Source organism: Tenrec ecaudatus, chromosome 14 (genome assembly GCF_050624435.1).
Source record: "Tenrec ecaudatus isolate mTenEca1 chromosome 14, mTenEca1.hap1, whole genome shotgun sequence".
NCBI lineage: Eukaryota > Metazoa > Chordata > Mammalia > Afrosoricida > Tenrecidae > Tenrec > Tenrec ecaudatus.
In genome coordinates this window covers 49,065,075-49,077,263 of record NC_134543.1, presented here as the reverse complement: position 1 = coordinate 49,077,263, position 12,189 = coordinate 49,065,075, and the positions used below count along the sequence as shown (strand labels likewise).

The 12,189-nt window shown below is 48.9% G+C and overlaps 1 protein-coding gene across 1 annotated transcript in view; it reads left to right on the top strand.

The window, feature by feature from the left end:
* Window positions 1-10,858: 10,858 nt before the first annotated feature.
* The window catches only part of PELI2 (pellino E3 ubiquitin protein ligase family member 2), a 181,639-nt gene continuing 180,308 nt past the window's right edge, over window positions 10,859-12,189 (top strand). Inside the window, exon 1 of the mRNA XM_075531379.1 lies at window positions 10,859-11,181. Within this exon, the coding sequence (XP_075387494.1) occupies window positions 11,105-11,181 (77 nt within the window). The 5' untranslated portion in view covers window positions 10,859-11,104. The remainder of the gene's footprint in view (window positions 11,182-12,189) is intronic.

Genomic DNA, 12,189 nt, shown 5'->3' with positions numbered 1-12,189 from the left:
TTTATGGCAGCCCCGTGGCATAGCAGTTACACATTGGGCTGATAAAAGGAATGTCAGCAGTTCAAAGCCACCAGTCAACTCCTCAGTTGAAAGACAAGACTTTCTACTCCCATTAAGAGTAACACTCTAGGAAACTCAAAGGGGCAGTTCTACCATGTCCTATATGGTCGATATGAGTTGGAATTGACTCAGTGGCAATGAACTTGGAGTTTGGTGGCACTGTAAGGTAAGTGTTGGATTGCTAATGACAAGGTTGGTGGTTCAATCTCAACAACCAATCCAAGGGAGAAAGATGAGGCTGTATGCTTCCATAAGCCTCTATAGTCTTGGAAACCAGGGATCCTCAAACATTTTAAACAGGGGGCCAGTTCACTGTCCCTCAGACCCGTTGGAGGGCCAGACTATAATTAAAAAAAAACTATGAACAAATTCCTATGCACACTGCACATATCTTATTTTGAAGTAAAAAAAACAAACGGGGCAAAAACAACCAGCAGGCCGGATAAATGTCCTCGGCAGGCCGCATGTGGCCCGCGGGCCGCAGTTGGAGGATGCCTGCAGTCTACAGACTCTCGTAGGTTGGCATGGACTAGGTCACTGTGGAGGGTGGGTAAATAAATATTTGTTAAATTTGCTACAGCATATAACAATTCAGAAATCCTTTAACATGTTCTCATTTAATATATATATAATCATTTTATTGGGTACTCATACAATTCTTATCACAATCCATACGTACATTGTGTCAACCACATTTGTACATTTGTTGCCATCATCATTCTCAGAACATTTACTTTCTACCTGAGCCCTTGATATCAGCTCATTTCCCCCCTCTCTCCCCCTCCCCCTCCCTCATGAACCCTAGATAATTTATAAATTATTATTTTGTCAGATCTTACACTGGTTGACGTCTTCTTTGACCTACTTTTCTGTTGTCTATCTCCCAGGAGGAGGTTATATGTAGATCCTTGTAATTGATTCCCCTTTTCTACCCCATTTTCCCTCTACCCTCCCGGTACCACCAGTCCTGAAGGGGTCATCTCTCCTGGATTCCCTGTTAACAGTTCCTGTCTGTAGCAATAGTCTAGATTTGTAAGGTAGAATTGGGATCATGATAGTGGGGGGAGGAAGCATTTAAGAACTAGAGGAAAGTTGTATGTTTCATCATTGCTACCCTGCACCCTGACTGGTTCATTCATCTCCCCGTGACCCTTATGTAAGGGGGTGTCCAGTTGCCTATAGATGGGCTTTGGGTCTCTACTTTGCACTCACCCTCATTTACAATATGACTTTTTGTACTGATGATGCCTGATTCCTGGTCCCTTCTACACCTCGTGGTCACACAGACTGGTGTGCTTCTTCCATGCGGACTTTGATGCTTCTGAGCTAGATGGCTGCTTGTTTACCTGCAAGCCTTTAAAATCCCAGACGCTAAATCTTTTGATAGCCGGGCACCATCAGCTTGCTTCACCACATTTGCTTATGCACACATTTGTCTTCAGTGATCTTGTTGGGAAGGTGTGCATTGTGGAATGCCAATTTAATAGAACAAAGTGTTCTTGCATTGAGTAAGTACTTGAGTAGAGGCCCAATGTCCATCTGCTGCCTTAATACTAGACCTATAAATATATGCACATATATCTATTTCCCCACAATTATATATATATATATACACATGCCTGTATTTAGACCTCTATAAATACCCTTTGCCTCCTAGTTCTTTCCTCTATTTCCATTTACTTTCCTCTTGTCCCACTATCATACTTACCCTTCATTTGGGTTTTAGTAATTTATCTCAGTTACATTGCCCTCGCTGAATCCCTACCAGGCCTCTCACACCCTCCTTGTCACTAATTTTGGATCACTTGTTGCTCCCTTGTCCCTGGGTTGGTCAGCACCATCTCTTTTCCCCCGCCTTCCCCTATCTCATGTCCCCTGGAACCATTAGCCCATTGTTTTCTCCTCCAGACTGTTAATATAGATCTGCAGAGATAAAATATACACCAAAAAACAAGGCATAGTAAGACAAAGCAACAAAAGATAATACAATGATGACAATACAAAAGAAAGCCAATGACCCAGAAAAGAATAAATTAAAAACAAATATTTTTTTTAATTTTTAGAAAGAAAAACCTGTAAATAGATCAAGGTCTGAGTTTTGACCTCTAGGCATGTCCTCCGGTCAAGTCTGATAGGGTGCCACATTCTGGTCCCAGAGTCCATCCTTTGCACTCCCTCGGAAGCTCCTTGCTCTGCTCCCCCGTTGCTCTGCCCCATGCCTTTAGTGTTTTGCCTTGGTGTCTTGGGGGTCAGACCGGGCCAATCCCGACACTGAGTCTCCAGTGTTGTCCCCCACAGGTCCATGGGTCAGCGAGGGACGTCGTGTTTCATAGTGGGATCAGCCATATGGTCCACTCTGTGCTCTGGCTGTTCGGAATGGGGATATTGTCCTCCAAGTCAGCTGGGCAAGGATGTGCTCCATTCTCTCTTCCTCCCCCATCATTTGCTCCCGTGTGTTCTGATCAGACATGTCCCTCTCCTGGAGCTGCAGCTGTAGTGCTGTCATCTAAAGTAAATTCTTTTTGGGGGGGGGGCAGTTGTTCATGTAGCTGGTATGGGGGCTGAGCCCTCAGGCCCCTCCACTGGCTCCCCTCTCCATGCCAGCTCACTGCATTTGCATTCTGGAACACCGGATTTAAGTCTGGTCCCTCTTTCCATGTGGATACATAAACAATATCCTCCCCTTGGGTGGGTCAGTGTTCTAATCCCCCACCCCACATCTTTCTTTTTTCTTCCCCCCCCCATTTTAGTTGGCTACCATATGTACCCCTGGATTTGGTCTGGCCCCTGCCATACTACCTGGACCTCACCCCTGGAGTGTTTGTATACAGTAGCATTTTCCCTGTGCCCCTTTTGCATTTTTCTTTTCTTTTTTTTTAAATAAACTTACCTCAGTGAACTCATGTTTTACTTGTCCTTTTGTGTTTGGCTTACTTCACTTAGCATAAATTTCCTCCAGTTCTTCCCATGAGGCAATATGCTTCATGCATTCATCACTGCTTTTTAGTGATGCATAGTACTCCATTGTATGTATGTACCACAGTTTTTTAATCCATTTGTCTGTTGATGAAAATTTGGGTTGTTTCCAACTTCTTGCAATTGTGAACTGCATCGCAGTGAACATAGGAGCACAGATGTCTGGTCTTGGTTTGTCTCTTGCCTCTTCTGGGTATATGCCCAGTAGGGGGATTGATGGGTCGTATGGTAACTCGATTTCCATCTGCTTTAGAAATCGCCAAATCAATTTCATAATGGCTGCACATAACTACAGGTCCACCAGCAGTGGATGAGAGTTCCTGTCTCCCCACAGCCCTCCAACACTTGTTGCTTTCTGATGTTTTCAATTGGGCTACCTTTGAGGGTGTCAGGTGGTATCCCATAGTTGCTTTGATTTGCATTTCTCTTATGGCTAATGACCAGGAACATTTTCTCATGTTTATTGGCCATTCGGATTTCAGATTCTGAGAAACTGCTGTTCAGGTCCTTTGCCCACCTCCTCAGTGGGCAGTTAGTTTTTCTCTTGTTGTAAGCTTGCCAAGTGTTATATATCTTAGTAACAAGGCCTTTGTTTGATGCGTCATTGCTAAAAATGTTTTCCCACTTGGTGGGCTCTCTTATTACTCTCGGTGAATTCTTTCGATGAGCACAGGTGTCTTATCTTCAGGATATCCCACTTGTCTATTTGTGACTCCTCTGTATTGGGATCCTTCCCTATTTCCGAGAGCCCATGTATTATCTCTCACTTAAATGTTTTTACATCCTCCGTCCTACAATATTATTCTTGTAACTTTATCAGAATGAAAAACGGATCATGTCTGAATACATGTCACATGCAGTTCTCAGGCCACATGCATTGTTGCATTAGGTTTCCTCTAGCACAGCGGTTCTCAACCTGTGGGTCGAGACCCCTTTGGGGGTTGAAGGACCCTTTCACAGGGATCGCCTAAGACCATATTTCTGACGGTCTTAGGTACTGAGACACCACTCCTATATCCGTCTCCAGGCGGGTCCGCCCACATGCAGATTCGCCCACCTGCGGGGTCACCATAATGTGAGGAACTGTATTAAAGGGTTGTGGCGTTAGGAGAGTTGAGAACCACTGCTCTAATGTGCTTTGGGATAATGTAGGCGGGAGATGACTGTTCCTCTTCACAGACTGAGGGTTAAAGAGACAGTGGTGCCAACCCAGGTCTCTCTCCACTCTGTTAGTGTGGTAGTTACATAATCTGGTGTCAACTTGAGAATGAAGAGTGTAAGGATGGAGTCAGAATATAGCCAATGAGGCCTTGTGTGGGCGTGGCCTTCCCTTGAGGATTCTGAAACTCTGGTATTTCCTCCTTGGAGGTGGGAGACTCTCTTGGCAGACTCCCTGAAAGACACTCTACTGAGGAGACACATGGTGCCACGCGGATAGACTCCATGCCCTGGGACCTGGAGAAGCCATGTGGAGACCCTGCCAGCACTGAGATGCTTGTGAGGCCACTGTATCCACAAGACTTTGCACCCACTGGCCTGTGATTTTCCTGCATTCAACGTCATTGCATGTGTTTCGTGAATCTGAAGAGGATTTTATACATTGGTATTGGGCATATGGGCTAATATTGGACTTATGGACTTGATTTGGACTGAGCTGGGATGTTTTCTCAATATTCAACTGCTCTTGTATATAAAGCTCTTTCTTATACACATGTGTGTTTGTGAATTTGTTTCTCTAGTCTACCTGGACTAATACAATTAGGATGCTTTTGTCCAGCCTCTCTCAATGGTAAATGAAGGTGTAGAGGTTCTCATCCAGGACCACTTCGTAGCCCCAAGTTCCCTTCACTTTGCAAATGTGACTTAGGAAGGATTTCTTTATGCAAACCTTATTTATTATGTAGATTTTGAAATGTGTATCTTGATTTCAGCAGAGCGTTATATGGTCTCTTCTGATGTCCTGCATAGGTAAAATTGTGAATAATTCTTTGTAAGCATTTAAGTGTTTCAACCCCTCCCCCTTCTTGGCTGTCTGTCCAGTGACTTCCACTAACAAAGAGCAGCCTATAAAATGCTGACATCCTCACTCCCCACGCCTCCCGTGGTCTGGCTGTACCTGCCTCTTCTGCTGTACCCTGCACCCTTTTCCTGCCCACTCTGCAAGCTCCAGCAGCGGGGTTCTTTCTACTCCCAACACTCACAACACAGGGGGCCACTTTAGGGTGCTCCCACTTGCTGCTCGTCCTCTGCCCAACACTGGTCCCTCAAATCCTGCCCAGGTGGCCGGCTACAATTTACCATCCAGGTATTTGCTTAATGACTTCCTTAAAGTGACCTTTCCTGGGGCTCCTCCGTAAGTGCAACAAAAGTAAAAAAAGAAGAAGGAAGCCAGGTACAAAACCTGTGCATCATATGCTAACATTTCTGTGTATTTTCTTAAAGCTTGTGTACACAAATACATAATCACAGCATAGAAGGTGGCTGGAAAAAGACGCAAGAGATGGAGGGAGAACGGTAAGTCAAAAGTGGGATTAAGACATTGCTCAATCCATTGTATTGTTTGAATCTCTTACTGTCAGGATGTAAAGGAGCCAAACCCATTACCACTGAGTGGTTTCCAACCCACGGCAACCCCACGTGTGCAAAGCAGACCTGTCCCCCACGGGGTCTTCAAGGCTACAATCTCCCAGAAGTAGGTAGCCAGACCTTTCTTCAGAGGCACTTCTGGTTGGGTGTGAGCTGCTAATTGATCAGTTAGTAGTTGAGTGCTTAAGTCTATGTACCACCCAGAGGCTCTGCTGCTTGCATGTATTACCTAAGAAAATGAAGAATAACATTTCAAAGGACGAGGGGAAAATTGACTAGATTGTCTGAAACAAACACATTGGGAAATAGTAGGAATAAATATTTAATAATTCACTTAGATTCAATATATCAACCTCACAGGTCCTGGTGAGGTGGATTCTGTTGGACTGGCTTTTTTAATAAACACAACTAAGATTTCACCGACCTAATCACGTAGCTCTAAAAAAGCAAATGCAGCTCCCAACAGCAATCAAAGAAATGCAAATAAACATATGATCACCTGTCAATTCAGGAAAGATTAAAAAATGCCGGCGATAGTTCCAAGTTAGGCTAGTTAGAGCACAAATGGGACAGGCAGAACCAGTTTGAAGAATGCTTGGGAAATCTGTGCTAAAGTGCTTTCAGAATGTACTCCCCTTGCTGCACTGATTCACTTATAGAAATCTGTCGTCACGTGGAATGTCAATGCAAGTATGCTGGTGTTTCTAAGTTCAACACTTAGAAATCTTCCCAATGTTCCATATGGGGTGAACGGCCAATGAATTTTGCCATAGGTGATAAAACAACAACAAATGTTTATGAAGTTCTAGTGACAAGAGAAAACAACTCACAAGATAATATTAAACGGGAAAAGTCAGGAATAACAAGTTGCCTTAGAAAGTGAGCGTGTCTACTATTACCTATGTCAAACAGTTGAGCACATGAAGGAAAAATGATAAATTGGGTTGTTTCTGGGCATTGAGATTATGGATGATTCAAAATAAGATTTTCTAAAATCTTACTCTTTAAAAAGATTTTTCACATTTTTTGGACAAAGATCTCATCTTGCTTTTCAATTAGATAAATAGATACAATTTTAAAACCAAATTCAAAGTATAATTCCATGAAAGACAAAGTGTGTTTTCAACTTGTCTAAACATACTTCTGAAAGCTTCTTCTATTTGTCTATTTATATATTTTTGCATATTGTTATAAGATAGAATGCCAAATGACTAAAAGTGAGACCCTTCCATCTGGAAAAACTGGAATGTATTTGACTGATTTCTATTGAAACTCACTCACTTCCCCTGAGTCCACACCAACTTCCAGTGACCCCACAGGACAACGTAGAACTGCCCCTGTGGGTTGCTGGGACTGTAATTGCTTAAGGGAATAGAAAACCTCATCACCATTGAGTAGCTGGTGGATTTGAACTGTAGACCTTGCAGTTAGCAGCCCAATGCATAACCCACTATGATACCAGGGCTCTGTTTTTTTATCTATCTATCTATCTAACCAACATAAGCTTTTTCACTAAGTCATTTCATCCTAACAATATAGGTAGACTGAGCAGAGACAGAAATCAAATAAAAGCTTTACATTATTTATTTGTGTAATAAACATATGGCTACGATAGCCTAAGAGATGGATGCAGTCCCTCAGGGATGGTGTGCGCGCGTGTGTGCAGGGCTCATCCTCTTGGAAGAGGACAGTTAGGGGACATACACGGAATGGCAAGCTGGGGAGGAGAGAATTTGCCTGGCAGCCAGGTCAGACAAGCCCACCCTGGCTTTCAGTGGGGGTGGGGTGGCAGATGGCACAGCCAGATTGTCCCAGCAGCCTGGAGCTACTAACTAAAACAATCACATTCAAAAATAAATACATTCATGCTACAATCAGATTCTTAATATTAGCCCGAGATGGCAGGGTGATATTCTAATTGGATTATGCTGTGAGCTGATAATTCTGAAAGAGATGCATTAAGAAAAGGGACGGATAGAGAAAGGTACACGCTGGCTTCCTTACAGACACAGCCACTGGTTCTCCGAGGGAGGTCAAGTTTATGCTCCAATTCCCTGTCCTCTTCCTGAGAGGCCACACTGGAGATAATCTCTTTTACCTTTATCCATACATGTTTCCTTGAAATAGGAAAAAGCAAACCAGGGACACTGGGTCCTTTGATGAGTCCATAATATGTTTAAAGAAGTTTGAATGAATTGCCAACCAATAAATATTGGGAGATTTGGCATAAAAAACAAGATTTTTGATTTCTCCTAGAAATAAAATCTAGCAATAGTCCACTGGCATTGTCACACAGAACAATGAGCCAGTCAATGGTAGATGCCCTCTTTCCAAACTCAGACCAGGCTTATTGCTATCATGTTGATGCCTACTCAAAGAGACGTTCTAGGACAGAGTAGAACTAACTGCCACTGCAGGTTTCAGAGACTATCAACTGTTATGGGAATAGAAAGCCTCTTCTTTTTTCTATAGAGGGGCGGGAGGTTTTGAACTGCTGACCTTGATGTTAGCATCTCAACTTGTAACCCACTATGCCACTAAAACAAGTGACCCTAGGGGACGGAATAGAACTGCCCAGTTGGGTTGCAAGGGTTCTAAATTTTTAGAGAAGCAGACTGCCTCGTCTTTCAGTCTGTGGGTTCAAACTGCTGATCTTTTGCTTAGCAGTGGAGTACTTAAGCAATGCACCACCAGGGCTCCTTTTAGTTGGCAGATTCACCAATTTGCCACAGTCCCCACTCAACCCTTTTGCCCTCTGAGGTTTCATTGCCTCCCACCCCCCTCCACACACACCTTTGCATTCCTGACCCCACTCCATAGAATTGCTCTTACTGGTTTCAGTTTCTGGGACTCAAGAATGACTCACAAAGCAAACCTGGCTCAGAGCTGCCTAGGATGAAAACAAGGGGCAGTCGACATAAACTCACTTGAAACAACACTTTCTTTAAGAACTGAAACACAGAGCCCATTAAGCACTATCTATGGACAGGCTCACAGACATGCAGGGAGAGATACATGTCCTGTAACCCACATGTAACAGACATGCGTCCAAAGGGAGAGATACATGTCCTGAAGTCCGAGGTTCCTGCGGACAGTTAGCTAGCGGGGAGGACCTTGGAAGACTGGGGCATCTCCAGGGAAAGGCCCAGCCAAGTGTTTGGAACTTAGGAGGAGGTTCATAAATATTTGTTTCCATCCTCCGAGGAGCCGATGCAGAGCATAGCAAGGAGGAAATGGAGCCAGAGCAGGGTGGTGCAATGCATAAGAGCACAGGGCGCAGAGAGGAGGTAATTGTAGCCTAGAGAGCAGTAGCAGCAACCGAATAGGCCTAGAGGAGCTAGATGACAGCCAGGTACCATAATAACAGGGGCCTGCGCAAGTGCAGGGTGTCTGTGACAGACCTTTGGAAGTCACACATGGATATGGTCAGCTGGAGCCACAGAGCAGATGGGAGACAGTGTCAATCAAGCAGAAATCCACGCTGGGACACTGGCGACGAGGATGAGTCCTTTAGCCAAGGGTTGCTGGTGAAAGTCACAGCAGAAGACAGAGACCCAAAGGTCCACACTGTTTACAATAGATTCATGGAGTTAATTTGATGATTTCATCTTTTTTTTTTTTAGTTTAGCATTGGACTGGCTTTCGTTACTTAGAAATATCTTTCTTCTCCTATTTCTAACCAAAGCCTCAATTAAAAACATAAAACCAGTTCCTGACTGAAGTAGCAATACCTGAAGCATCTTGTCAGTACAGTAATAACCTGTCAGAGACTGTAACACACACGGTGTTCAACAGCAGCATGGACCTAACGGATGCAATTACTTTTTTCCTAGCCCTTTACTTAGTGGGGTCAAAGCCAATCCGGCACTGTTTCTGCTTAAGGTAGCTTCCACAGTATTTGTTTCTTTAAATATTAAACAGTTCTGAGAGGCAGCGGCTGGCAATAAGATGCAGGGCTTCTACAATGTGATGAATGCTTAAAAAATGTTAAAACAGAAAAATCCGGACCATGAAAACCAGCAGTCAGTAAAACAGCAACCCTCTCAAATATTTTAAAGCCCAAAGAGTTAACTATCTAGAGGAGCTCCAAAAGTAAACACGGTGTATTGATGAATTCATGGTATTCATAATGGACCTGTTATTAAAACAAGAGTTCACCCAGGTAGTTTCCTCTTAAATCCCTTCCTCAATCCAAACTCATCTCCAATCAATAGATTCTGACTCAAAGCGCCCCTATATGGCAGAGTAACACTGCCACTGTGGGTTTCCGAGGGCTGGAAATCTCGACAGGAGTAGAAAGCCTCATTTTTCTCCCTCAGAACTGCTGGTGGCTTCAACCCACTGACCTTAGGATTAGCAGCCCCAAACAGAGATCAAAATGGCTTCGCCCAGTGCAATGGACTGGCTTCATCACTCACCCAAACCAAACCAAACTCACTGCCGTGGACAGTCGACACTGACACTGCCCCGGTGGGTTTCCGAGGCTGAGTGGCGCGCCGTGGCTGCGGCTCAGGCACAGCTGGTCTGGCACTTAGCAGCAGTCCCACCTGCAAACCCCCCGCCCGGGGCTCCAGGTCCGTCCACGCTGACTCGCAAAGGCGGCCGAGCTTCCGGACGCCCGCAAGCTTGGAGGGGCTGCATTTGGGGAGAGGCGGCTCCCTGGTGCGCGTGTGCAACACCTACACAGGTGTGCCGCCCGCGACGGCCCGGGAAGGCAGAGGCGCCCGACGCAGAGGAAGTCCCTTTTCTCCATCTCAGGAAACCGAGCGACGGAAGCTCGGCGTGGCGATCTTGACCGCGGCGCTGGGGGATATCCTGCGCGACGGGCCTGGGGAACTCGGCGGCGGGGGTCGGGCTCGCCGGTGCAAGTTTGGGGAAGGAGGCACACGATAGCATAAAATAACCCCCCCCCCAACACAACAACAAAACAAAAACAGAGCTGCCCCTTTAAGAACTTCCCTTCGCTTTTACTCTATGTTTACATAACACGGGGCCGAGCCGCCGCCAGGCCCGCGGGCGCGGGTGGTGCGGGAGCGGGCGCGGGCGGCCCCCCCGCGCTGGGAGAGGGGCGCCCCGCGGGCTGGGGCCCCCACCTCCGTGCGCGCGGCCGGCCCGCCCCTCCCCCGCCGGGCCCGGCCCTCCGCCCCCTCCCCTCCCCTCCCCTCCCCCTCGCTTCCTCCCTCCTTCCCGCGGGCTCCGGCGGCGGCGCTCGCGCGGCGCGGGCAGGTCCCTGCGCTGCCGGGTCCCATTTGTTGCCAGGTCCGGCTCGGGGCGGCCGCGGCGCGCGGAGCTCCGGGGAGCCCGCGGGGGCCGAGGCGCAGCCACGACGGAGCAGCCGCGGGACTGGCCGCCCCGCGCCCCGTTCGCCGCCGTGCCCTTCCCCGGCGCGCTGACCCCCTTCGCGGGATGGGATTGTAGCGGCGGCGCGGACTCGGCGGGGATCGCGGCGGAGGCGGCGGCGGCGGCGGCCGAGCGGGGCTCCATGTTTTCCCCGGACCAGGAGGAACACTGCGCCCCGAATAAGGAGCCGGTGAAATACGGGGAGCTGGTGGTGCTGGGGTGAGTCCGGGGGCCCGGACCTCGGGGCGGGTGGCCGCCGCGCGCTCTCTTCTCCGCGCGGGCCGGTGCGGGTGGTCGGGCACTCCCCGGGGACCGCCGGGGGGGCTGCGCCCCAAGAGCGCGCGCGCGAGCCCCGCGGTCTGCGCGGAGGACGGCGCCCGAGGAAGTGGCGGAGCGGGGCCAGCGAGGCCGCCGGGAGCCCCGCGCGGCGGGCACTTGGGTGGCTCCGCTCCCGCGGCGCCCAGCGCTAGGAGACGCGGTCCTGGGCCGCGCCGCCCGGGGACGATGTCACTTCTCCGCACGTTGGGTCCCGCCTGCCCGCGCCCCGCAGGGTGGGCAGGGGCAGGGGCACCGGGCGAGGCGCCACCGTCGCGGCCACGTCGGGATCCAGGAGACCGGACCCTCGGCCGAGCCTCGAGGCTGGCCTGGCCAGGCGCCCCCGCCCCGGGCAACTGTGAGCCCCGGGCCCCTGGACTGCGCACGGTGCTGCGGGCCCCGGCCGCGCGGTGGGCAGTCGCCCGGGCTAGGCGGGCGACCGGCGGGCAGCGCTTTGCATATCGTTATGGTGACCGCCTCGGGCTGCCGCAGCCGGAGGGCAGTGAACTGTCTGTGACCCGGCTTGCTGGCCGGCCCGCAGCCTGTCTCCGCCGGGAGTGCCCGGTGGGGGGCAGGGACTGGGCCTGGGCACCCCAGTCGGGAGGGACTGCACCCTCCCCTCCTGCCCCTGCGTCCCGGGCCTCCGCCTCACGGATGCCCTCCTGGCGGTGAGGGTAGCGGAGGTGGGGGTAGCGCGGGGGAGCTCCCTGGCTTCATCCGACTAGGCTCCCTTTCTTGTGCAAACCACGTTTTGAAGATAGTAATTATCTGCCGTCGTTAAACGGCAGCAATTAGAGACTTCATCTACTTCCTGAGTTTCCTCGTGACATTTCTATTGTTTACCCTTAATAAGCCAGGGGAGAGGCTTCGCCAGATAAAAGTCGGGTGGTGTGGGCAGTGAAAGGGGAGTGG